The sequence below is a fragment of the Anastrepha ludens genome, chromosome 4, assembly GCF_028408465.1.
Source record: "Anastrepha ludens isolate Willacy chromosome 4, idAnaLude1.1, whole genome shotgun sequence".
In the NCBI taxonomy this organism is placed as follows: Eukaryota; Metazoa; Arthropoda; class Insecta; order Diptera; family Tephritidae; genus Anastrepha; species Anastrepha ludens.
The window spans coordinates 92,993,361-93,020,477 of NC_071500.1; the positions used below are offsets into that span (position 1 = coordinate 92,993,361).

The 27,117-nt window shown below is 36.9% G+C and overlaps 5 protein-coding genes and 1 long non-coding RNA gene across 19 annotated transcripts in view; 2 read left to right on the forward strand and 4 right to left on the reverse strand.

The window, feature by feature from the left end:
* LOC128860184 (uncharacterized) overlaps positions 1-3,600 on the reverse strand; it is a 182,554-nt gene extending 178,954 nt beyond the window's left edge. For 4 of the 13 annotated variants that reach the window (XM_054097494.1, XM_054097493.1, XM_054097484.1 and 1 more), the window contains exons 1-2: positions 3,504-3,596; positions 1,260-2,363 (exon numbers count right to left, since the gene is read on the reverse strand). The gene's annotated coding sequence lies outside the window, so the exon portion shown is untranslated. Of the gene's footprint in view, positions 1-1,259; positions 2,364-3,391 lie in introns of all 13 variants that reach the window. The other 9 variants (XM_054097489.1, XM_054097492.1, XM_054097486.1 and 6 more) reach the window with 9 other exon arrangements.
* Positions 3,601-6,990: 3,390 nt separating this feature from the next.
* On the reverse strand, positions 6,991-9,134 carry LOC128860187 (tryptophan--tRNA ligase, mitochondrial). The gene is made up of 4 exons (XM_054097499.1): positions 8,894-9,134; positions 8,656-8,823; positions 8,311-8,573; positions 6,991-8,251 (listed from the first exon to the last, which is right to left on the reverse strand). The coding sequence occupies exons 1-4, from the start codon at positions 9,026-9,028 to the stop codon at positions 7,315-7,317; spliced, it is 1,503 nt and encodes a 500-aa protein (XP_053953474.1). The 5' UTR covers positions 9,029-9,134; the 3' UTR covers positions 6,991-7,314.
* Positions 9,135-10,089: 955 nt separating this feature from the next.
* LOC128860186 (dihydrolipoyl dehydrogenase, mitochondrial) lies at positions 10,090-13,120 on the reverse strand. The gene is made up of 6 exons (XM_054097497.1): positions 12,957-13,120; positions 12,079-12,222; positions 11,619-12,002; positions 10,770-11,558; positions 10,618-10,707; positions 10,090-10,552 (listed from the first exon to the last, which is right to left on the reverse strand). Exons 1-6 carry the CDS (start codon positions 12,996-12,998, stop codon positions 10,487-10,489), a joined length of 1,515 nt encoding a protein of 504 aa, XP_053953472.1. The 5' UTR covers positions 12,999-13,120; the 3' UTR covers positions 10,090-10,486.
* A 4,062-nt stretch (positions 13,121-17,182) lies between these two features.
* LOC128860189 (mediator of RNA polymerase II transcription subunit 19) lies at positions 17,183-20,039 on the forward strand. The gene is made up of 5 exons (XM_054097501.1): positions 17,183-17,874; positions 17,935-18,083; positions 18,159-18,266; positions 18,346-18,457; positions 18,518-20,039. The coding sequence occupies exons 1-5, from the start codon at positions 17,664-17,666 to the stop codon at positions 18,901-18,903; spliced, it is 966 nt and encodes a 321-aa protein (XP_053953476.1). The 5' UTR covers positions 17,183-17,663; the 3' UTR covers positions 18,904-20,039.
* Positions 20,040-20,107: 68 nt separating this feature from the next.
* LOC128860190 (uncharacterized) lies at positions 20,108-21,603 on the reverse strand. Of its 2 annotated transcripts, none has more exons than XR_008454223.1 (3): positions 21,316-21,603; positions 21,186-21,245; positions 20,108-21,130 (listed from the first exon to the last, which is right to left on the reverse strand). It is a non-coding gene; the product is annotated as an uncharacterized LOC128860190 (long non-coding RNA). The 2 variants fall into 2 exon arrangements; XR_008454222.1 differs by having other exon boundaries at positions 21,186-21,268; positions 21,329-21,602.
* Positions 21,604-22,460: 857 nt separating this feature from the next.
* LOC128861913 (glycerol-3-phosphate phosphatase-like) lies at positions 22,461-27,103 on the forward strand. The gene is made up of 4 exons (XM_054100291.1): positions 22,461-22,466; positions 22,554-22,887; positions 25,840-26,488; positions 26,558-27,103. Exons 1-4 carry the CDS (start codon positions 22,461-22,463, stop codon positions 26,733-26,735), a joined length of 1,167 nt encoding a protein of 388 aa, XP_053956266.1. The 3' UTR covers positions 26,736-27,103.
* The last annotated feature ends 14 nt before the right edge of the window (positions 27,104-27,117 follow it).

Genomic DNA, 27,117 nt, shown 5'->3' on the forward strand with positions numbered 1-27,117 from the left:
GCATTCCTCAACCAATATCTGCCTTGCGTTGGCTACGTTAATATTTCTTATATGGCCAACACAATCTCAGTTTTTGCCACCATACCTCCGTTGCAAGCAAATCACTGTCATCTCACTTATTACGTCAGCAAAGCAGCTGATTCCTTTAAATTTGCTTAGCGCCGATTATCTGTTTGATGTGCATGCTGTGCATCGTTGCCACCTTCTGTATTCTCCCCATCTCTAAACAACCAATTTAGGCGATTTAAGGGTCCAGAATTTTCAAAAAATCAATTTTTTTACAGATTATTTGTCTTTATATATAGTTTTAGGCGTATTTCTGTGGAAGCCGATTATAAAAATTCCCCATAGAAACAAAGTTATGGTAGAAAATGTAACTGCCCGACGAGAGTTTGATGCGCACACGTAGCGACCTCGAGCGAAAGTACTTAAAAGTTCAAACTCGTTTTTCTTTAAACTACTTTTTCCGCCACGGTCTGCATGATAACTCATACAGTTTTTTTTTTTGATGCGTTTTTTTTTTAAATATTCGAAAGTGTCTGTCAAGCCAGATTTTTGATATTTTTATTAAAAAAATTTATAAACATAATTAAAGTTTGACATTTATGTCGTAAGACGCATACTTTTTTTAAAATGTAAATTGCAAAATTTTTTGAAACTCAAAAATCCGGCTCGACAACTAGTTATAACTGTAACTACAACTTTATTTTACAAGGATTTTTTTACTTTTTACACATTCATCAACATTTCAAGGAGAAATGATGGAGACCGTGAAGCAAATTCTTTTCATTGTACTTTGGGTCACGTGATTTTTTATATACTAATTTGTGTAAAGAAAAATTAAAATAAATTTTTTTATATAGTTTAAGTACTAATAAACAATGGTAAATTTTTTTTATTTATTTCTATTGTTATTGTATTATATTTGGTTCAACGTTACCAGCAGCGTTCAACAAAAGTTGATGGAAATTTTTAGGCTTTACAACAACAAAAACTTAAAATTGCGGACACTCAGAATTGAATATTGTGATCAGATGATTAAGAAATTATTGTTGCGTTTCTTTTTAAATAAAAAAATTATTATATCGCTTTTTGAAACCAGTTTTAAGCTGAATATATTAATATTAATATAATTATGTTTGCATTTACTTATGTATGTACATTTACTGTCTTCCCTTTTTGCCTACGTATCTCATTTACAACTCTAATACTCCTCGTTCCTTTTGAGACATATTTCAACTCCATTCCTTTATACCTACCTTATCCCAACAAATCTGTTTGAAATCCAACGAGAAATAGGTGTACCACTGCTTTGCCTTTCGACCGCTTATTTAGCGCCGACAGTTGTACAGGTAGACAAACTTCCGTAAATGAAGATTAGCCAACAAAAACGAGTTCTGGTTATATTCACAAAACAAAAACAAAAGTAAACACAATACTTGATGTGCAAGACTCAAACAACAAAATATTGAATGGGATCGAGAATTTTTCGCTCACACTATTTTCTCTCTATGCACTCTTTTGCTTGAACACCAATGACAGAATTTGAATGCTCTTATTTGGATACATTTATGTTTGTACACAAGTATTTTCACTCACTTAGCGCATTTGGTTGTGCGTTTACACAAATTAGTACACAAACTATATACAAAAATTTAATTGACATTCACTGGCACACTGTTTGAGGGCGTATTTTTTGTGGGAGATATTTTTTTTTAACAATTCATATGCACTATTGCGGTTTGCTTTCAATGCAAAAGTAAGCCAGATTTTTTTTTTGATATTGCACGGTATTTTTGGGAAAATTGGTTAATTTTTAAATGTTTACTTTTATTTAGACTTTTTCACAGCACTTACTAGGATTTAACTGCTAATAAATGCTGGCGAATTGTCGAGATCAGCAGTAGTAGATATTAGTTGAGTGTTGAGCGCATATTCACTTATGTAGCTGTAAACGCAAAGACGGAGAGGCTAAGTCCGGGCATGAGAGTGAGCTAAGCACGAATGAGCGAACAGGTAGTTTTTCAACTTATAAGGGAATGTTGTTGTTTTGCCTTTTGTGTGGATTGGTTTGCTTTATTTTATAGTTGGTTTTGTTGCTGATTTGGCGGTTTCGTATTCCTGTTGTTTTTTATTATTTTTTTTTTTTGATAATTTCTAATTTTTCTTTTGTTTTATTAAACTTGTTTATGCAGACTTTTGCTAAATAAATTCGATGTAGATTTTTTTACTTTTAAATTTTCTTACGTTTTTACACTTTTAATGTTAACTTTTTTATTGTCTGCTGCTTTGTGACGTTTTCACATTTTTTTTTATATTCATTCCTGTTTCATTATTGGAATGTGAATTTTATTTGTTAGTAGCTGGTAGATATGTAAATATTATATATAGGTATGCGATGTGTGGTTGTTTTTGCGCTTTATAAAAGGTCTCATCCCTGGTCTCATTACTTTTTATGGATAAAAAATATTTTCAAGCACAAATCTTTCAAGTACTTAAATTTTGTAATACACGCGCACTTTTTGCGTTTTTGTTGATATATGCAAACGTACATAGGTATTATTTTTTAAATACTAACACAAATATATTTTTTAAATTACTCTCATTGCTTAAGTAATATTCAAATGAGGTTTTAAAGAAATATTCCAACAGAAACAATTTTTTTTGTATAGTAAATAGGACATACATCAATTTCACATAAACTTCACGTATATAGCTACTAACGGTTTAAGCCAAAAACAACCGCACAAACATTTGCTTAGTTTTGTTTGTAAACGAATTTAAATTTCTAGTTGTTGACCTGCCGGCTATGTGTACCTATTTATAACAATTTTACTCAGCATAAATTCAACTGCCTACATTGCAATTTATTTAAATATTTTTCTTAACAAAGCTAATCATTTTCAAAATCTTCTCAATATGCTCGTTATGCCGCTGCATGCCTACCATAAAAATTCGGCTTTCACTTTACACAAACATACACACACACCTGCATGCATATGGATGTGTATTACCTAGTCGCTCATTTTTCTTTTTTTTTTCTAAACATACCAAATGGCATTCGCTACACTTTATTAGCCACTACTTTTACATGTAAAAAATTTCATGAAAATCATAAAAGAAATTCAGTGATTGTTCATTTGCCTGTAAATGCGGCACATGACTTTCAAAATAATCAAAATAGCCGTTTTGCCCCTAACACTTTTCGCTATTCTTCTCCATAAATTTGTTCCAAACATAATAAAAAATAGTTTGTGGAAAAGCGAATAGCATTTGCTTCGCCTTTTGTGTGTGTGTGTGTGTGTGTATCACACGTATTCACATCGTGCAATTATTTATTCGCTTATTCACAACACTTTTTATTTATTAAAATCTTATTTTTCTCATCTACAGCTTTATTGCACAGTCACTTTAGCAACGACGCATTCACTACTTTGTTTTTTTTTTCATTCGTTACAAACAGCAATTTCCAAAATTTGTTGCAATCCGCCGAACATTTCTACCTTTACGCTTGTTTGCCGACAAATGAACACCATATACTTTGAGTAGTTACCGTAAACTGTGGAGCTCTCAAAGCCAACGATATTAACAGTCTGGCATATCGGCGGAAATACACTCAAAACTACAAGCATTCGTATTAGTGTATGGCCGATTGGAGGGCCGAAGTACACACACACACACACATGTATATGCAATTCGATGGATCCCCAGTACTCTTAACACGAAAAACTACACTGCATAAGATATGCGACTGGTGTAGGTCGACTTTATAGTGAGCTACACGCACATCCGCATGTACATCTGGATGTATGATGGGCGTACGCAGGTAACTTCCAAAATTTCATTATAAGAATGTTGTTTAAACAAAAAACTATGAATAAAGAAAGACGAAATTGCATTTTAAAATTGTTATGTAATTAAGGGGTTAGGAGTAGTCAGAGGCTCGAAAAAATTATGTTTTTCAATGTTTTTTTTTTGTTGCTTGTCAATTGCTTTATTTTACAAAAATAAAAACATAGCATTAATACATCATGTTTCGACTTGACTTAAACAAAATTTCTAAAAAACAATAATTATTGTAAAAGTCATTGCTGTTTGTGTGAAGCCCGTTTCTCAAGAAGTCCCTTACGGTGATCATCACAAGTCCTTGGAGATTCATCTAAAATCAATCGAACAAGAGAAATTAGTTTTATTAATAGATAGTAGGAGGATGGCTCCATATGTAGAAGTCCACGCAAGTAAGGAAAGTTACTGATCGCCATTCGCTTGGGAGTGGCCAGGACGATTCTTCTGCTTATGGTTCGAGCAGCTCACAACTCCCGGGACTAGCCCAAGTATCCCTTGGTTGGCTTCCGAACACCCGTTCGGGAGTGAGCTAATGTGAGAAGGCGAAACATTCCAGGATAGCTGGTTGTGCGTTGGGTTTGGCACCCGCCACTTAAACCCCACAACAGACAGCCTGAAGATTCGCCACTCGACTCTCACTCCTCGCGCTCAGAGAGTACTGCCCAAGAAACCGGCATGCACGAGCAACATTTATCAATCTCTACGTACCGCCGCCGAAGAAGAAATCAGACTCCGGTGAGCCCGAAACAACAGTTAGTACGACGAGGAATGTTATGCTGCCGCAGAAAGAACAACAAAACCGCTGGCGGCGACGGACTGCCGGCTGAGCTATTCAGTCTTCTAAATATCGCCTATAAGGTACAAGCAAGCGTATTGTGTGAAAAGCTGAAGCCCGCCGTCAACCAACTGATTGGACCTTATCAGTGTGGCTTTAGACCTGGAAAGTTTACCATCGACCAGATATTCACAATACGCCAAATCTGGGAAAAGACCCATGAAAGGAGAATCGACACACACCATCTTTTCGTCGACTTCAAAGCTGCATTAGACAGGACGAAAAGGAGTTTCCCGTATGCCGCCATGTCTGAATTTGGTATCGCCGCAAAACTAATACGACTAAGCAAGATGACGTTGCTGAACACCAGCAGCGCCGTCAGAATTGGGAAGGACTTCTCCGAGCCGTTTGATACCAAACGAGATTTCAGACAGGGTGACTCGCTGTCGTGTGACGTGTTCGTTCCCTGTCCCAATACAAAAATGCAAAATTGACCGACAAGTCCAACAGGGTTTTTTGAATAATTTGTTTTTACTTTATTATCGTACCAGCACGTCCAGTGCGGAAACTGTACAGTTCCGTTACGTCCAGTCAAATAATTTGCTTTAGGAGTTTCATATACCCCCTGACGCACATATGGCTCAGGAATGCGTCAGTGCTTATCATGCGCACGTTTCCTGAACCATATGTGGTTCAGCGGGCAGGAAACATGTTAACCTGATGTTAGAGATCATCGTACGAGCCGCAGAACTTAATCACTCGGGCACAATTTTGTATAAGAGCGTACAATTGTTGGCGTATACCGATGACATTGACAACATCGCCCTTAACAACCGCGCTGTTAGTCCTGCCTTCTCCAAACTGGATAAAGAGGCAAAACGAATGGGTCTGGTGGTGAACGAGGACAAAGCGAAGTACCTCCTTTCATCAAACAAACAGTTGGCGCACTCGCGTATCGACACCCACGTCACTGTTGACAGCTAGGTTAGGAGGTTATAAAAGACTTCGTATACTTAGGAACCAGCATTAACACCGATAACAATGTCAGCCTTGAAATCGAATGAGAGATTCTCTTGCCAACAAGTCCTCTCACGACGAACAAAACTAACACTCAACAAGGCTCTCTGCATGCTCGTCCTCAGATATAGCTCAGAAGCTTGGACGATGACAATATCCAATGGGGCGTCACTTGATTAAGAGAAAGATTCTGCAGTAGATTTTCGGCGTTGCACGTTGGCGACGGCGAGTATCGTAAGCAATGAAACAATGAGCGATATAAGCTTACGACGGCATAAGAACAGCGCAGCGAATAAAGATCTAGCGGCTTCATTGGCTGAGACATGTCGTCCGAATAGACACAAAAGCCGCGGCTCTGAAAGTATTCGATGCGGTACCAGCTGATGGTAGTAGAGGAAGAGAAAGTAGAGGGCATGGCTTCAGTTGGTGTGGCCAACTGGCGCCGGTTAGCACGAGAAAGAAACGACTAGCGCGCTTTGGTAAACTCGGTCAAAATCGCGTAAGCGGTTTTCGTGTCAATCAAAAAGAAGAATTTGAGTTTCATAGAAGTAAAAAATTACGAAAATTTAAGAAAACAGCATTCTAAAAAAATAATACTCAAATAATGAATATCTTTATGCTGCACTAACTGAACACATAATACCAAATGTAGAGCACACCCAGCCACGAAACGAAGAGAATATTAGAGAAAAGAGAAAACCTGTTTAATGAGTGCATTGGGCACCACTTACTCTTCTTCATTCATGAAACCTGTTTAAAGCAAACAGAACCATATGTTTACCCGCCCACTTGCTCACACAGGTAGACTGACGATAGGAGCTCTCTATTTATTTTCTGATGTTCTTTGTGGCGCATATCATGAAAACTGTATGCACCCCGGCTTGTGGCAAGTGCAGTTGCTCAATGCAAACGAAGGCGCAGACACAAATTTTTGGGGAATATCTTGTGATTACAAAAACAGGATACAAATGTTGCACTTCAATGGAGATATAAAAGGCGTTGCCGTCTTGAAGGGCTGGGATACACATATCTGCCGTAAATATTGTATGAAAATGGAATGACCTGGACTGGTATTAAACATTACAGCTTTTTAATGATATACATATAAATACGTTTATGTAGCAGAGTGTTACTAGCCGAGAATCTAAAAAAATATGCGCAACTGCCTGGCATTCCCACGACAGTCGGTTCTACGTAACCGGAACGACCCGGATTTATATCCAGCCAAGGGCTGTCACTGTCAGCAGGATTCCCCGTATTATATGGGGAATGTTCATGCTACTATAACAACAACAAAAGCGTATTTTTTTATAATTTTTCCTTACTGTTGGAATTTAATCAAAACGAATATATTTCTTTCTCCAACAGCGCATATTTATTTCCCGCATTTACATATATTTCATAACATTATAATGTTCAAAAAATATCTTTACTAATTTATCATAAAGCTTAAAGCTTATGTGATATTCTTTCTTTCAGTGATTCTTCGTTCAAGTTTAAGCAGCAAATTCACTCACTTATCAATATTTTACAAAGTAAAGCAGAAAATAAAATAAAAGTTCTAAAAATAATCTATAACACTCAGAATTTAAATAATCACTCACTCACACACAAAATTAACAAATACAGAAAGGAACAATTTATGGTCAATACCAACAATTTTGCTAAACAACTCCCTAGATCTTGATCTCCTTTTGCTGTTTGTCCATCTTCGATTCGTTGGAGTCCAATGGCGTTACTGTCATCTTCCTCGGTACCAAAGCTTTCGTTGTGACTGGTGCCGACGACTCAACTGCTGCTGTTTTATTTGACGACACTACCGGCTTAACATCTAATTTTGGCGGCACAGCTAAGTCCATATCCACATTTGTTTTGATTTCAACGCGCATCTGCTTCTTTTTTTCGACGCGCAATTGCTGCTTCGGCACCAATGGCACCTCTACATCGCCGATCTTTTTCGTTTCAACTGCTGGCTTTTTAGGTTTCGCCGCCATTTTCACCTCCTCCTTATGTTCTAGTAAGGTTGGCATAGTAGCACAAGCACCAAGTCCCAGCTTTTGTTTGACCTCCGCTAAAGTAGCAGCGGCTGTTTCACGCGCTTTGTCAGCGCCCATCTCTAACAAGTAAATCAATTCATTGCGTCGCACTAGGTGCTGATTGATTTTATTGCGTATAGGCCGCAAATGCTCTACAATCTCTTCAGCTACGCGCATCTTATACTTGCCAGTATCTATGCTCTTGGCTTCTTCGCAAATTTGCTGCACATTCTTGCCGGAGAGCAGTGAGTGTATGCTTATAAGATTGCTAACGCCCTGGCGCGTTTCCGGATTGTAGTGCACGTCCGAACAGAAGTCTGTAACTGCTTTTTTCACCTTCTCTATAATCACGTCTGCATCATCAGTTAGATTGATGACCGCTTTGGGATCACCATCAGACTTGGACATTTTTTTACTTGGGTCACGTAACGAGCGTATGCGCCCAGCGGATTTATCACTGATGACGGCATGGCAAATCGGGAATGTATCGCCGTATTTGTTGTTGAATGTACGTGCCAAATGTTGGGTGAGTTGTATATGTTGCAACTGATCCTCGCCGACGGGCACATGTGTAGCTCTGCGACAGATTATTCAAGCAATTAATTAATGAACAAATAAACCATGGTATGTACGCACTTGTAAAGCATTATATCCGCTGCCTGCAGCACAGGATACACAAACAACCCCAATGGTATTTCTTTTACAGCGCGAGTTTTCTCCTTATACTGTGGCAAGTGGCTCAATCGTGCCATTGTTGTCATGCAGCCCAAAATCCAAGACAACTCCGCATGCTCCTTCACTGCCGACTGAACAAAGAGGGTGGATTTTTCAGGATCAATGCCACAGGCCAACATGGCCGCCGCCATTTGAAAGATATTTTCTCGCAAAACAACTGGTTCCTGCAATACGAAGTTATTTTGGAATTATGTACATATGTATGTGAAATTTGAGGTTAGCTTTTCATTTCGTTAACCAACTAACCTGGGGAATTGTCATCGAATGCATATCCACAATACAAAATGTCACATCTTCTTTAGCGTTCTGCAGTCTCGTCCAATTTTGTACCGCACCTAAGTAGTTACCCAAATGTAATGCACCAGTTGGCTGGATGCCAGAGAAAACTTTGCGCGGATATTCATGTTCAGTAGTCTGGAAGACAACAACAACAGATATGCTAATTACAGTTACTACAATATTTGAGGGCTGCCTTATGTCATACATCGACATCCTTGCTTTTCTGCACTGAACGAATGGACGCGCACGTTCGTGTCTGCTGTTTCAATAGGAGGAGCGCACTGCTTCCATGCAATGCATCTCGAGATGCGATAGTTGACAATGCCTTCAATGTATTCATTAAAACTTATACAAAAGGAAAATATATTATATATATAATATTATATGATTTTAAAACTAAATTGGACTATTTTACCAAATTAAAAATTCTGAACTGAAAATCTGAATGGGATAATTTTTTTCTAATGACAATTAGTGTTGCCGTATAATGGCAGTGAAGATTTTCAGTGCGTAAAATTGAGGAATTATCGAGCTGAAATAGTGAACAAAAGAAATTAATATGAAAAAATTATAGTTTTTATTATTTTTAATATTTTTATCATTTTTTATATTTTTATTATTTTTTATATTGTATTTTATTATTTTTCATATTTTTATCATTTTGTATATTTAAAAGGTTATTTCTTTTTTGCGCTAAGTTATAATCAAGGCGCAGCAAAGGGGTTTTCATTCTAAACTTGGAGACAATACTCGCATTGCCACGTTCCCACGACAGTCGGTTCTACGTAATCGGAACGACCCGGATTTATATCCGGTCAAGGACTGTCACTTTAGCAGCATTCCTCGGATATGCATGGAGAATGTGTATGCAGCTACAACAACAACAACAACGTAATCGAAACAACTCGGATTTATATCCGGTCAAGGACTGTCACTTCAGCAGCATTTCTCGTATATGCATGGAGAACACGTATGCAGCTACAACAACAACAACTCGCATTACCAATGCTTTGAATTGTAGGAATTCAGGAAGCAAACCAAATAATTAAAAAAAAATGGTTTATCAAAAAAAAAATAATAAAAGAGCACTATCATATGGCTATCACGTTCATTGAACTAATGAATTTCGAGACATCCTCGGAATACAGCAAAAGCGACAGTTGAAAACTAGAATATGAATCGATGACAACACTTTTGAAGCGCCGACTTATAAATGGCTAAGTAAAGAAGGGTGGGTACAGATGTCCGACATGCAGCACGCTCGCAACCTACTTAAGAGGTTTGAATTTTAAAAAACTCGATTTTTTTTTCTTTCCAAATAAATATTTTTCTTAATACTAAGTCTTGAAATACATGCATCCTATGGTTACCGCATACTATGGCAAAATTCAATACTCATCATTAATTCTCGCACAAAATACTAGATTTCTTTATTTTAAAATTTATCCTTTTCTATACTAAAACCGTTAAGTTTCGTAACTTGTTTCGCATTTTCCGTTAAATATTACATTTGTGTACATCCATTAAATGATCTCCTTCGTACAGAATTAGTAATTAGTTAAACTCCTATTTCACCCAGGGCAACCATAAATCCGCAAGTGTGAAAAGATGATGTACGTCGCAAGAGATGGAAGGCTCTTTGAGACAACACCTACAACGCAGAGAAGTCACAATTTTTTGCGACTTTTTATCATAATTCATAAATAAATTTAGACGAAATTAAAGGCAGAGTGTGTTTAGCTAAATGTAAAATTATTAAGTGATGATTATTGCTTCGCTAACTTAGCACTGACTATGATTAAAAGTTGATGGGCTTGCCAAAGGCGGCCGCAACATTCGCTTCTCTCAGAGCTTCGGCGCAGGTCTGCAAAGATAAAAAAAAATAATAATTAGGTAATTGAAACCTAATGAATAGTTTCGGAAACATACTGGATGTGCATGGCAAACTCGAGCAACGTCTTCAGCAGCAGCACCATATTCCATCGCCAACACAGCTTCGTTGATCAGTTCACCAGCATTCTGTGTGAAAAAATAAAATATTAAACGAAATTTAATTGCATTCAAACCAAATATTCACTTACGGGTCCAATGATGTGTGTACCTAAAACACGATCGGTAGACTTATCTGCCAACACCTTAACGAAACCATCTGTCTCGTTATTGGTCTTAGCGCGCGAGTTAGCCAAAAATGGGAATTTACCAACTTTATATTCGACGCCTTCTTGCTTCAGTTGTTCCTCAGATTTACCCACCCACGCGACTTCGGGATGTGTGTACACTACACTGGGCACACAATTGTAATCGATGTGCACATGACCACCAAGAATGCCCTCTACACAAATAATGCCCTCATCTTCGGCCTTGTGTGCCAACATAGGGCCATGAATGCAATCGCCGATGGCATAAATGTTAGGTACAATGGTTTGGAAATTGGCATTCACTGGGATACGTCCCTTGTCATCTTTCACGATACCGACCGCGTCTAGGCCAAGACCTTCGGTATATGGACGACGGCCAACACTCACCAACAACGCATCACAAGATATGTCTTGCTTCTCACCGGACTTTGCGTTTTCAACGGAGACAGTCACTTCGTTACCACTGCGTGTTGCTGCCATAACTTTAGTGCCCAACAAGAATTTCAAGCCTTGTTTGACAAGCACTTTTTGGAAAGTCTTTGATACTTCAGTGTCAATACCAGCACCGCCGATGGTACCCATGAATTCCACAGCAGTTACTTCAGCACCTAAACGTGACCATACAGAGCCCAATTCCAGACCAATAACGCCTGCGCCAATGACAACCATCTTCTGGGGAACCTGCTTGAGTGAGAGGGCACCTGTGCTTGAAACGATGACGTCCTCGTCGATCTAATGTAATAGTTGGTATGCAAAAATATTGAGCATTAGATATTTTTTGTCAGTACACACCTCAATACCAGGGAATGGCGTAACTTCACTGCCAGTGGCAATCATAATGTTTTGCGTTTTTACAGTCTCAATGCTGCCATCATCTTTTGTCACTTGCACTTCATTTGGATTGACTATACTACCAAGCCCGGTCAGCTGAGTCACCTTGTTCTTCTTGAACAACTGCGCAATGCCACCAGTAAGCGCCTTGACAGCGTTCACTTTTTGCTGCATGAGCTTGTCCAAATCCAAAGAAACACTGCCACAATTTATGCCACGATTGGCCAAATCACCAGAGTGGGCCAAGTGATAGTAATGCGAATTGTTTAACAATGCTTTCGAGGGAATGCAACCGACATTAAGGCAGGTACCACCCAGAGTGGGATTTTTCTCAACGCTCACGGTCTGGAGTAATAAAAATGAAAATAAAAACAAAGCAATATTTAACAGCTGAGTTAAGAAATAAAAAACCAGTACGTACTTTCAAACCCAACTGGGCGGCCTTGATAGCAGCCACATAACCGCCTGGGCCGGAACCGATCACCACTAAATCAGCCTCATGCGTGCTCGAGTAGAAGCGGCCATTTAGTGCGCCCAATATAGCGCCATTCGTACGCAAAGGCGTCTGTAAGAGATAACAAAAAACAATTAAAACTAAGAATCACGAGGTCATCTTCAAATATCTGCACATCGATTAGCGACGCTGTAATTAAGTGACTAACTTGGAAACAACTACAATATACATTTGGGCATATACATATATACACACATATGTATGGCTATGCAAATTTTTGTCTGTCGTGATTTCGCTTATCAGCAAAAAATCACGTCACATAGAAGCCGAATTATTCAATCATCCCATAAAGTAGATTCAAAATGTCAAAGTTGACAATCATTGGTAAATTCCATATGATAAAACTACTCGACTTATTTCTGAACCACTTTCCCCTAACTATGGATAATAATAGCCAACTGCACTAGACTTTCATGCATCCATCAAGTCTGTTACAAATATTTTGTTCTTTTTTTATTGTATGCACTCAAAAGAGAGTTGGTGTGCATTTTAGATATTCGCACGCCTGCGCTGCCAACGACACTGACCAAGTACAGCGGCTTTTAATGATTTCAAGATTTTAGCAATTGACTTTAAAAACGTGAAATTGAAGAATATCCATGGTTTCACTTCTAATATAAGTCTTCAGTTTTTAAGCAAAGCAGGCTTACACCTCAAATCCGGCAATAGGTTAATTTTGATGAATTGCATAACCACAAAATTGCCAATAATCCAATTCACTGAAGTTTGCACAATTCACTACTCTGTACATTCACTTTTCGCCGTTTTATTATTAATTATCTCACCTTAATAACTGTCGCGATGGTATTACGTAGTGTGCTCTGCATTTTTCAAAGATTTCTAAAATGTATTATCTTTTGATAAATGGCTAAAGACCAATTTCTACTTCTAACAAGCGAGAAATTCCTCCGGTGATAGGCAGATAAGTTGGTAGATTTAGCAGCGAGCGAAAGTTAAGAAATAATATACAAAGCAAACCGTCAGAAAGTGAATGTAAAAGAAAGACAGAATCGACAAGAACGAGTATTAAAACGTTCAGTTCGTTGCACACGTACGCGCGTAATCTTAATCGAAAATAAGGCGGTTTTATGTGTATTTATAAAACTGTGCATTTATTAAACATAGTCGAAATAGAGCTTAGTTTTTAGCATAGAATCGGATTTAAATTAAAGCCCACCGCAAACTGGTACTATAATTGGCTTAAAGCAAATTTTTTTATTATACATATATTTTTTTAAATTTTATTTATTAAAGTCTAACAAAATTCAGAACAGACATTTAAGATATAAATTCAGAACTAAAATACAAATTTACAATATTTCATATTAAAAAGTGTAGTAAAATTAGATTATCAACATAAGAGACCATTAAATTTTCAATACATATATTGAAAGCGATTTTGTTCTAATAAACCATAGAAGATCGTTAAGACACTCCAAGCCATTTGATTTAGATGAAAGTGCTTTTTATCATACCAAATTCAATGGGTCACAAAACTGCATACTTGAACATTTTCTGAAAATCCTGAATGAAAAGCTTGACATTTTTACAAAAACTTGTTTAATTCCTTTAAATTTATATAAAGTCAAAACTTTGTCATATGTCACGCTGATGTTGTTGTAGATCAATCTATTATTAAATACCAAGGCGAATCTATTAAAGGTGGTGTTGGTAAATCAGCTGAGTTGTTTTTTTTTTTCTTTCGCCGTGTCCATGTGGCTGTGAACTTAGAATGAAACAAGCCGAATTCATTATTTGCTTTCTAGTTTCTCAATACTTTGCTTTGACAATCAATCGTACAGAACACAGAAGTGTAGTCTGCACTGCTACACAGATGGCTCGAAGACCCCAGAAGGCATAGGCGCTGGAATTTACGCCCCAGCACCAAGCGGTCTGTGCCGATGGGTAGTTTTCGAAGCATCTTCCAAGCGGAGATGTATGCCATCTGTCTATGTGCAGAGTTAAACTTAGACAGATACTTCCGGAGTGAGCGAGCTGCCATTCTGAACGACAGTCAGGCGGCACTCATGGCCCTATCGTCCTGTGAGATTAAAACCTCACTGGCCTATCTGGCTAATTTGGATCCCAGGACACAGGGTAATAACTGGGAACGAAATTGCGGACGCATTGGTGAAAGAGGCTGTGGCCTCGCATTTAACAGGAGCTGAGCCATTCCTTGCTATGGGGCAACACACTATCAAGGAGAAGCTTAGGAGTGAAGAGTTAGGACTGAGGGCGGTTCGATGGCCCAAATTATGGGTTTATGCCAGGCGAAATCCTTACTGAGAGGGTACAATCAAGTTTAAAAACTCATAGCCCTCACCAAGGATAAGCTAAGAATGCTCACGGACATTCTCACAGACCTCCAGGGCCACTGCAGACTTTGAAGTCATCTACACATGTTCCGGATTTGGTCTACGGACTCGTGTTGTTTCTGCGACCAATCTCAGGAGACTCCAATGCACCTTCGCCTGGTATGCAGCGCTACAACGCGGAGAAGATTGAAACATCTTTTGCCCAACTGCAGCCAGAAGAAAGGCACCAACCCAGAACAATCCTGAGTTTAGCAAGGGAACTGGGTCTGGATGAGGTACTGTGATGAGTAGAGAGTACAAAAGACCATGAGACTGATGATTTACATTTTTTTTTTGCTAGCCAATTGCTTTGTTTTACAAAAATAAAAACATAGCATTAATACATAATTTTTCTTGAATTTAGCAAAATTTCAAAACAAAAAAATTAATAATTGTAAAAGTTATCGCTATTTGTGTGAAGCCCGTTTCTCCAGAAGCCCCTTGTGGTGATCATAACAAGTCCTTCGAGATTCATCTAAAATCAATCGGAGAAGAGACATTAGTTTTATTAATAGATAATCTTTTGCCTGATCGAAGCTTTTTTTTTCTTTTCTTTTCAAAATTAACAATATGGCGTGTGGCAACACAGATCGAACAGACGACCCGATGGCAACCCTGACAATAACAGGGGAAGATAAGAACGCCATTGAACGAAGAGTTAGAGTTTCAACAAACCGCCGGCGAAGACGGACGTATTAACAACCCGCACATACGACATTAATATTATACAAATTTATTTTTAATGAAGTTAATCCTTATAATTGTAGTTCTTACATACTAGTGTAAATAAATAGATAAAAACGAATCAATTGCCACTATACCCACATGGCGCTCTCAGGAAATATATATTTTTCAGATTTTCGAGAAAAAAACCGACATTTATCTATCGACTTATCAAATTTTTTTGAAAAAAAATCCTTCGATCAGGCACGGGTTTTTTATGTTTTTCAAAAGCAATATACATTTTATTGAAATCTACCGAGTGGTTTTTAAGTCACAATGATCACCAGTTCAAAAAACATAGTTTTGACAAAAACGCATTTAAAGTTTTGCTATCGATTACCGGAGCGCCCGAGCGCCCTTTGTTATTTGTTGAATAGCTCTAAAAGTATTTGTCGGATTCACTTCAAATATTCCTACAATATTTTTAAGACACTTTAAGGAAATGAAAAAAAAAATCCAATTTTTTGAAAATTCTGACTACGTCTAACCCCATAAAGAATCGAGTCTAATCTAATTCCCTAAATTTTTGTTATTCAGTACATTTTTCCAAATGTTGACGCCCCTTTGCTTTCCTTCTTGATAAAATCAAAATGTATTTTGTAAATCAGCCAATATTGTACTAAGGTTAGGTTTGGCAGCCGCACATAGAGACAACGATGCCACTTAAACCACGAAATGGGTCCCTTGTGTACTTAAAGGGGAATAAATGTGGGTGGCTGGTGTTTTTAAGGTACTTGACCACCTTGGAAAGCTAAAAAGTACAACATATTCAATAATTTTTTTTTCATGTTGTGTATAATATATTAAAATAAATTTTTTTTTAAATTTTTATTTAGAGCTTATATAATACAAAAAAAAATTGATTTATTAAAATTTCTTTTTTTAACATATATCCAGGAGGCGCCAAAGTCGAGGCCTGAAGAAAATCATGTCTTGCGGCGGACAGTTAATCTTAGAAATGGTAATTCTAAAACAAAAGAGAGAAACAAAATTTTCAAAAGGAAGGTTCCTTGCGTGAGAATTTACCACAAACTGACAAAAAAAAAAATTATAAAAAAATGGCGGATGTTTGAAAAAAAGTTAAGAAAACACCCCTGTTTTTCACAATGTTATGCTTAAAAAGCAATACTTTATTAACTTTTTTTTTGCAAAATGTGGTAAATTGGCATACAAAACATCTTAACAAATAAAACAAGACCAAAATCATTAAAATCGGCTAAGCAGTTTCGGAGATAAAGTGTCCGCCATTCGAAAAAAAGTAATTTCTGGAAAAACGCGTTTAAAGTTAAAACTTGCTATTTTCTTTCAGCTGAGTCAGCAAGTAATGAGTGCAGGATGCGCCTGCACATTTTCACTGATTTCACTTTGTTAGAATTCGAATTTAAAAAAACAGTTTCAGGTGATGATTTTTAAAAGTATAAGGATTGAAAAAATGTAAAAAAAAAAAAATTTAATTTTTTGAAACTTATAAGGTGGTCAAGTACCTTAAATATCGAAAGTAATGCAAAATGTGTTATGCCTCGAAAATATGAGAAATCTCAAATCTCTGAATATTACATAGATAACATACATACACACAGTTGAGAGTATGAAATGATTAAATATTACTCATGAAGTGAAATGTAATATTGAATAATAATTCTTCAAAATTTAAGCCGAGTGCCTTAGCAGCCAGTACTTATTTTATGAGTGTATCAACTATTTATATTTGGTTCTCTTGTAAATAAAATAAACAATTCTTCAAAATTTTAGCGCATCTACCAACATTTAGAGAATACCCTTAATGAAATATAACGAAAATACTTTAGCCGAGTTAAGCACCTTTTCATTTCCTTTTAACTTTTTTTGTCTCTCTTTTATACGATATTTTATCTTTTCTGCAATATTTCCATTGTATGCCACTTTTGACAAGTTGAATGTTAGTTTGACATTCGCATTGGTTTTCTGGTCAGTCTCAAGATGGCGATAAAATCGAAATCTTCTGTGTGTTTTTCGCAAAATTGAAATTTGTTATTTATACATAAAAAGACGTACAAAAATTAATTAAAATACATTCAAATAGTGATTAAGCAAATTGCAAAGCGTTTTGAATACGGGAGGTGTGTGAAGAGACACTTAGAAAGGCGCTTTATAGCAGCCAAAATACTCCGTCGCAGCAGAGTTGATTGCCCAAGTTGGCAAACGCCAAGCAGACGAAGTAACAACAGTGGTAGTAAGGGCGAATAGTAACGGAAGAAAATTTTTAGATTAAAACTGTTGCGAAAGTATCTGTAGTTTAATTTGAACTAAAATAGATTTCTCTAGTTGCTGGCAAGTGGGCAACTTTGTGGACAAATCAAAGTGGCTGGTGATATTGGTGCCAACATTTATTCATCCTGATGAAGTGGTAGTTTCGTCTACTCCATAGAAGTCAGCATGATGAACAACTACAGTAACATGATGATAGGCGATCAATTTCGCAAAATGGATAGTACAACATATTCCCCAAAATCATCACCACATGGTGGACGGTCACCAGTAGTGTCAAGACAAGATTCATCGGGTACACTAAAGACTACAATATCACTTGGAAAAACTCCTACAATAATACAGACGGGACCCTTCTACTCAATGAAGGAACCACCAGGTGAGTAAGAGGTTACCTGTGTAATGTCAAATAAAGTAATGAATACATAAACCAACTCAGGCAAAGGCGAATTGACGGGTGATAAGGACTTAATGACCGAATATGGTCTGCACCACACACTGACCAAGTTTAAAGATAAAAAAGTGAAGGAGTCACTAGCTTCTTTTCTTCCCAATTTGCCCGGCATTTACGACACATCAAGCAATCTGGTATGCATAATTTTTTCTACAAATAACTATAATTCCTAATAAATTTCTTGTATTCACATTGAATAATTAACACAGGAAAACAGCACACTGCGCAGCGTTATTGAAAAACCGCCGATTGTTGGCAAGGAGCTGGTGCCATTAACTGCCGTACAATTAGCTGGCTTCCGTCTGCATCCTGGACCTGTAAGTAGTTGTTTTTGTGCATTTACTCCATGTAGTATAAGAATTGTGTTTTTATATTTTTCGAAAAATTCTTTTTTAGCTACCTGAACAGTATCGTGCGCTGAATACAACACCTGCACGAAAACATAAAAACAAGCATAAAAAACACAAACACAAAGATGGTGCTGTGCCGCAAGAAACATCGCTCATGGGTATAAAGAGTTATGGAATTAATATATTAATATAAGCTAAGTACATTATTCTTGTTTTAGATTCCTCTGGACTCGAAACCTACGAGCGCAAACATAAAAAGCAAAAGCGACATGAGGACGATAAAGAGCGCAAGAAGCGGAAAAAAGAAAAGAAACGTAAAAAGAAAAGTCACAGTCCAGAGCCCACAGCAGCTGGATCGGCGGCGGGTGGCAGTAGTACTGGTGGTGCAATTGTTGGTGTGAGTGGAGGGGGTGTGGGCACCGTTTCATTGGGTGGTTTACCAGCAATGGGAGGCAGCAGTGGTAGTGCGGGTACAGTGGGTAGTGGTGTAAATGTATTGCCCGGCGCTGTTGCAACGATGCAACAACCAGCGCAGCAACAACAAATGGCACCAACGCCAATGCTAAGTGACATGGGCACGATATCACAGCAATTAATGCTGTAGGGTAGGAACAATTTTGTAGCGGCAGTAAGAAAGTGAAAAAGCGAATCAAAAGGGATGCTAAGTACATGAGCAGCGCTGAAACTTAAGTTAGCAAGATAAAACACAAAAACACATTTTGTATCCTCACACTTAGCAAACTAAAACATAAACAAAAAAAAAACTCGGCAAATTTTTATTTTGCAAATTGCAATTTTCTTATTTAGATTTAATATTTGTAACTTAACGTTTAGTTTAATTTTAAATGAATGTTATTTTCAATACATCCTTTGCAAATTAAATAACTTATTATAATCAAGAAAAAACAAAAAAATAGTAAACAATTTTGTCTATTTTAAATGTAATTAGGCACTGCAGATGCTTAGTGAGTAGAGTTAATTGTATGGATGTGCAATTTAAGGCGACACTGATTTGAAATTATAATTGCAATGAAAAGCTCAAATTCCCTACATTTAGATTTGTACCCGCAGAAAGCGCTTTACATACGTCTAACAATACTTAAGGTTCTTGTGTAAATCCAATTGAAAGATGTATAAATTTGTTTTATTCAGTTTAAGCAATTTTTAGAGTTGCCATCAACTCTAGTTAGATATAGCGAGATTTGGACCACAACGAAGATATATTTAAAAGTGATTGTTAAAGTTACAAAAGTATGCGCAGCATGGGAAGAATATAAACTTTACCCAATCTTTGTATTGGTTTCAATTTTCTCAAGCGAAATTGCGCATCCGTGGAATAGATGAATTGCTGCAGCCGACTGTTTTATTTAAATTTTTTTTTTTTTGTAAAATCGTTTGAATCTTAAGTTCGAAAACAAAATTGCCTAAGCAATAAATACCATTGTGTCAAGAACGCTGCACAGCAGTAGTAGTGGGTCAAAGTTTGACAGTCGAAATTCAGAAGATATTTACGTATATACATATGTATATATAAATATTTACAAATCATCTTAATAAAAAATTACCATTAGTTTATTTTAGTTTAGTTTAAAGAGACGTTTTTCTTTTAAATAGTGATTATTAAAAAAAAAATAATATTAATTTAACATTTATAAAAATCTAAGACGAAATATATGAAAGTAACATTAATGACGAAGAGATCGTAATAAAAAATTAAACATATGAAGTTATTAAAAAAAACGCTATGTAATCAGCTGATTTTTTTTAGCAAGAAATGGAAATTGTGAAAACAAAATGAAAATTAATTTTAAGTGCAATACTTCTTTGTTTTCTATGGCTATGTAACAGAGAACATTAAAGTTCTCTGTATGTAACGGTAAGTACTCCATTCATTAGCGCGGAATCGGGTTGTTGTTGTTGTAGCAGCATTAATATTCTCTACGCATATAGGTAAATGTTTATGCTGCTACAACAACAACAACAACCCATGCATATACGGGGAATGCTGCTGAAGTGACAGTCCTTGACCGGATATAAATCCGGGCCGTTCCAGTTACGTGGAACCGACTGTCGCGGGAACGTGGAATCGCGTCTCATGTGTCAACACTACCAAAGCGACCGGTTTTATGTACGGTTAAGCCCATTCAGAATGCCTTGCGTTAAATCAAGCATAGCGTGTTTTTACCGCTGATTTTCATGTACGACTTTCTCAAACCCGCTACGAATTGTTTAAATGAATCTTACTATAAAATACTATTAGTCAGTTTAATACAATTTTATCGTTAATACTAGCAAACGTAAAAACTTCATAACATTTTCAAAATGCTTAAAATTTTGTTTTTGTAATCCTTAAAATACATTTCAAATTGATTTCTTTTCGGTACATCTAAATTTAGTTACTAGCTCGAGCGCGAAAAATCTCCGACCAGCTTGTAAATAATATCTTGATAAATAGCGTTGTGACTCCAGCTAGCTCGTTTCACGACAAATTGGAAACATCTCTAGGTGTAGTGGTTAAACCCATTTAGCAGATGGCAAAGGTGGGTGCTACCAAAATTAAAGCGGACAATTATGACACCCAGTAGCTTTGGCGCCGCCATTGAGACGTGCGCGCATCGCAAGCCAACAGTTATCCGGAAACCCCGTCGAAATATATGTGCCCAAAATGTTGCAAATCACAAAATACATCTGCAGACTGCACTTTTGGTTGGCCATAACTACGTGTCTCCACAAGGCTCCAAAACAATTAACTTCGCTCATTTACATAAACACAACCCTTACTTCGAAAAATTATTGGCGGACACAGGCATTCACACATGTTGTGTGATGTGCTGGAATTGCAGAATTCGTATAAGTAATCAATTGATTTATATCATACGCACACACCTCCGCATTGGCACACACCTTCCTTTCTGCATTGATGCAGAGGCAATTGGCAACAGGCAGCTAAAGGTGTAAGAAACAAAAAACTTATAAACAGTGGTTAATTATAATATAGTTCACTTTTATCGATTACCGATTATATTTACCATATGCATGGCTAGTTTGACAATTTTATTTTCACATACTACAATTACAGAATTGTGAAAAGAAAAGCTATTGAAAAGGTAATTGCGAAAACGAGCTTATCAATCAAATAAGGCGCAGTGTCATTGAAAAGTTTTGAAGAGAAGAGAGCGCTGTTAACTTTTAAGAGCGTGCAGTGTTGTTGAATGGATACACAACATTGCATATGAAGAAATTTGGAAATAAAGCTGCTAAATATATGTATATAAGTGGTAGATGCGAGTCAATTAAAAAATTAAAATAGGTACTTTGCTTTAAAGTTGTAATTAATCTGCAAACATATCGTCTATTGATGTCATGCTCTCGTTGCTCACTGCCTCTCTTTTTCAATGTAACCGCTGTGACAGCGAAAACATAAATCAGCTGTTACAAATACAACAAGAGCGGTGGAAAAGGAATACATAACAATAAGTACGAACAGAAAGCCATGAAATTTTGTGCATCTAGCTGATTTGGTATTACATTGAATTAAAACAAAACAACAAAAATAAAATGTAGCGAGTTGTCAATTCAAGCGACTTTCAGCGCATGTACACCGAATATCGACATCGTATAAAGCCAAGTGGAAAAGCTGAAAACGCGGCTACAACAATACAGACGGACGATAGAAAATTAAAGGAAACGTACCCCAATTGAAGGGCGCATCGAAGCTGAGGAGGTGTAAGTTGTTTTATGAAAATCGATTATGTGCATTCGCAAAAAAGCCAATAGTCAAACCGGAGAATACAGCGGTGAACAAAAATGGTTTTGGGAGTGAGAAAAAATAACAGTTACGCGCTGTAGAAATGGTGTTGCCGGCGAGGTGACCCAATGGTTGAAAATCAATAAGTGACTACCAGTGCGACGCACGTGTTGGTGAATTAGCCAACGGGGGAGGGTCATTGTCTTTTCATATTCATACATTTTATATATACATACATATGTGTACGTTGGTATATCAGTGTTGTATGGAGCACGCGTGAGAGAGTCAATAAAGGCTGATTGTCCGACCATTCGCTTGACTCATCGAAAGTTTGGAAACTGAAAAGCACGGCATCGCATTTGACGCTGTGTTCTCTGGCATTTGGTATTGGTGTGGTGTTTGCTTTTGCAAACATGATCGTGAAGGGCAAAAGAGCAAAATAAAATGGGATTTTATATGACTTTTTTAAATAAAAAAGTAATATAAAAAGTTTTGTCTTGCTATAGAAACGTTTTGCGGCAGAATTGGTTGAAGAGTCGAAAGTGTTGGCAGCAGCAGTGGCAGTATTGGCAGTTAGTAACACAGTCAACACGGAATATTTTGCAACTTTCGATAAAACAAATAGTGAGTTGACAAAAACGTCTGGAGCGTATGCAGTAACTCCACAACAGAACACTGTCATCTATATTAACAAAACGGGCAACAAAGTCGGTAGTGACATCCTAAGACGGAACAATATAAATATGTATAGACAAACGTGTACGAATCTGTTAGAGCAACCGCCGGAGAAGGTTAAGGAATGGTTGAACGGTTTTGACGCGGTCATCACCGATTGCGATGGTAAGTGCAGCAAACGAATAGAAAATGTAAAAGGGCAAAGAAGGAAGTGTGCATCACACGTTTTGACCTTAAAGGTCACTTTCGTTTTTTTTTTCTTTTTTCAATTTTCATTTAGCAGAAAAAAGTGTTGTACGTACATATGTAGAGCGTGAGTTTTCTTTAGGTTCTCTCATATAGTGAGGTAACATTGCGTAATTCGTAATAGTACCGTATCCCACACTTTTCATGCTATTGTGTTGTGTCTTTGGTGGGAAAAATTTCGCGTGCGCTTTGATGACGTCCAATAGTTTTGTTTGTACAAACGCTAGGGACCGGGTATACAAACATACCAACAGCAAATTGTAATGGAAAAAATGAATCTGCAATGCAATATGTGAATAAGTGGTCAAGGTATAATTTATGGAGCAATGGCAATGTCATGGCTGAAAATACATATGTACATATGACGATATGGAATTCAAAAAAGCCCTAAGTTACAAAAAATTCAAAATCGACTTTTTAGTTGATTATCATGCACCGTATCATTATACATGTTCCTTTGAAATTTTATAATCCAACAACCAATAATGGCGTTGGTATTAACAAAATGCGAAAAGCCGGTGACGGTGACGGTGAATAAAACATTTTCATTTTAAAAGGTTTTTTGCTTCTCCTGTAAAATTTTTAAAATGTAACTTAGGGCTTTTTTGATTTCATGTGACGATATGTATGTATAACGAGCTGAATGGCAAAAAAAAAAAAATCAGAAAAATGGCTTGAAAGTTTTCATGTATTCCAGCGTATTATAACGTTCCTCCATATATGGACAAATATTATTATATGATTGTGAATACCCAGAATGTGTATCAAGGCAGTATTGGCAGCAGCCGCTGCATCGATGTGCCAATTAGAACTTCGATTTGCCGTATTGATAACGAGATCAGATTGTTCGCTTTTGAGCGGGCACTATTCGATTCCAGTGAGCAGTCTGTAAGATTGAAAGGCACTGAACTGTATGAGCTGATTACACGGATGGTTCAAGCCTTGATAGGCACCTCCATACATCTCGACCCACGACTTCTTTCGTGTACTAAGGTGCGTTTCAAAATCTTAAGAAACCTCTAATTTTTCAAAGAATTTTAATTTATAGATTTCAGAGTTAAACAAATTTTACCCAACGATTAAAGTAACAAAAGTTAACTGTTTTATTACAGAATTTACAACTTTTTTTAATACATCAAGAAAATGTTTATCAAAAACGTATTTCTAGGCGTTTCAAAATGATAAGACACTGTTTAATTAAAGTCATCGTTTAACAAAAGTCTTCTTTTTTCGAATTTCTTTTGTGTCGTCTAGAATATTTTCGTATTCTATGGAAGCACCATTCGCTTTAGCGACACAATATAAACTTTTTTCAGCGATTCTGCTAAATTCTTAAGTAAATTTACTTCTAGAGAGGCCCATTCGGTCTTAATAGCCGCTTTAAGCTCATTGGTGTTGTCAAATTGGCGATTGTTGGCGTAAACTCTTCTGACTAATATGCCCCAAATGTTTTCTATTTGGTTTAGATCCGGAGAACACGCTGGCCAGTACATAGTTTCTATGGAGCGATCGATCAAATACTGCCTTGCTTACGTGGATTCGGTATTTGTTTTGCTAAAAAACGAAGGGCACGTTCCGATTATACTGAATTAAAGGAAGGAGACTATTTTTCAAAACGTGTACTCCCCACTAATATACTAATCATTCGCGATGATGTAAACTGTAACTGGACCTCCACCAAAGTTGCGCTTGGAAAATAATTTAAAAAACCATCGGGTGCATCAAGGTTCCATTTTTTTTCATCCGAAAATATAACCTTTTTAAAAAATAATATGAAAGTGGGCAACATTAAAAATATTCCAAATTGCTTACTGTGTCCCAGTTGGTGTCTATGTGTTTTTCTGCAAACGGAAGACGCGTCAGCTTGTGCCTAGGCAAAAGAAGGGTGCTTTTCTTATGTTTAATAATTTTAAATGCTTGCACCTCTGTAATGTGCGCCAAATTGTTGTTTTTGAAACCTTATTTTGAACAACAGCGGCCAGGTTGGCGCAAGACTTAGTCGAGTTAGAAACTTTTCTAATGATTGTTCGCTGTTCTCGACTTTTTAGTGATAATTTTCTTCCAACGGGCTTCAAAATGTTGTAATTCTCAGGACTCCGTAAAAAATTCTGGATAACACAACAACTTCTGCCTGTTTTTTTTGCAATTAATTTGATGGACAAGCCTGAATCCTTTAGGCCAAAATTTTTCCACGCTCCTTTTCTGATAATATTGAACCCCTCGGCATTTTAGGTTAAATTGAATAAAATTATAATTACAGTCATCCAAAACAACAATCAGCACCTTCTATCTCTTCAGAAGCTTATTTTCGACTAGCGCCGAAAAGACTAGCCAAAGTGCAAATTCAAGGAACAAGATAACGGTTCTACAAAATAGAGTGAGCTTTCGCACCAGACACAATTGATGGAAGTCTTAAGTCTATAACTGTTAAAATGACGCCAAATAAAAGCCACGGAAAGTAAAAGCGAGCTTATGGTAGTTCAAAAAATGTAGTATACCAAAGGTGTCTTATGATTATGAAACGCACCTTATTATTATGTTGAATATAATTACGTATGACAAAAAAAAAACCACAACAGGAATCTAAGTAAATAGTTGGTGACTTTCCGTTCTGCAGTCAATCAGTTTCTCCAACTTTTCTTTCTGCAAATTATTGTACTTGTAAAATATCTTCTTTCCTAAATTTGCAATGTTTTTATATTTAGATCTCATACTCTCCTAAGCACTACGTCTCACTTTCGCGCATAGACAATTTCAATAGAAAATTTAACATTTTTAGTAATTGCGATGCTGCCCATACATTTTCCCCAATTATTATTTGTTTCATGTACTATTTTCATGTTTTATTATATATGCACTTCCTACCTCTAGGTGTCCTCTGGGTATACAGCAATGTCATAGAAGGCGCCGTCGACGCAATGAATCGCTTCAAAACGATTGGCAAAAAGATTTTCTTTTGCACCAATAACTCAACGAAAACTCGCCAACAATTGCTCGAGAAATCACATAGCATGGGTTTTGATATCACCGCCGAGGGAATGATCTCCTCTGCGCATTCAACGGCCGCATACCTGAAAGCGCGCAATTTCCAAAAAAAAGTTTATGTGATAGGCGCTGGCGGCATAACAGGCGAACTTGACGCTGTGGGTATCAAGCATAGTGAAATCGGGCCCGATGTAATGACAAGCACACTGGCCGATTATCTGGCGACAAGCTTTCGTAAGGATCCCGAGATTGGTGCTGTGGTTGTGGGCTTCGATGAACATTTCAGTTTCTGTAAAATGATCAAAGCCGCTTCGTATCTCGATAATCCTGAATGTTTGTTCATTGCTACAAATACGGATGAACGTTTTCCTATGCCTGGTATGGTGATACCCGGTTCAGGCAGTTTTGTGCGCGCAGTGCAGACATGTGCCGAACGTGAGCCCTTCGTGATTGGCAAGCCAAACCCGAGCATTTGTGAATGGTTGATAAATGAGGGTACCATCGACCCAGCACGCACCCTAATGATTGGTGATCGGTGAGTAGTTGTTTAAGTAAAGCGCCTTTGTTTTTGCTATTAGCTCATGATTTATGTTTTCTATTGTAGTTGCAACACTGATATACTTTTGGGCTATAATTGTGGTTTCCAAACGCTGCTTGTCGGCACTGGTATACACAAGTTGAACGATGTAGAAGCGTGGAAGAATTCGGATGATCCTGAGCAAAAGAAGCTCATACCCGATGTGTTTCTACCGAAATTGGGTGATTTGCTGCCATTTATGTAGTGTTAGTTCTAGGCAGAACAGGGATAACGAAAAAAAAAAATATATATATATAAAGCTGAAGCACACAAAATTACAATAAATATATAATTTTACTTTTACTTTTTGTTTCGTAATCATCTTAGCTTACTTTTTCTAAATTATATTACTAATCATAATAAATTTGTATACTTAAAAACTTTAATATATTTACACGCATACCAACGTAACTGTATTGTAAATTGATGTTTTACATTGCTGTCGTCCCACAACATTCTTTTGTACAAATAGTGTTATGGAAGATTAACTACAAAAACAAAACAAAAAATAAATAAAAAAATAAAAATTTTGTAAAAAGCTATTTTGTAAAATAACAAACAGGTATAAATAAAAAAAGGGTATTTTT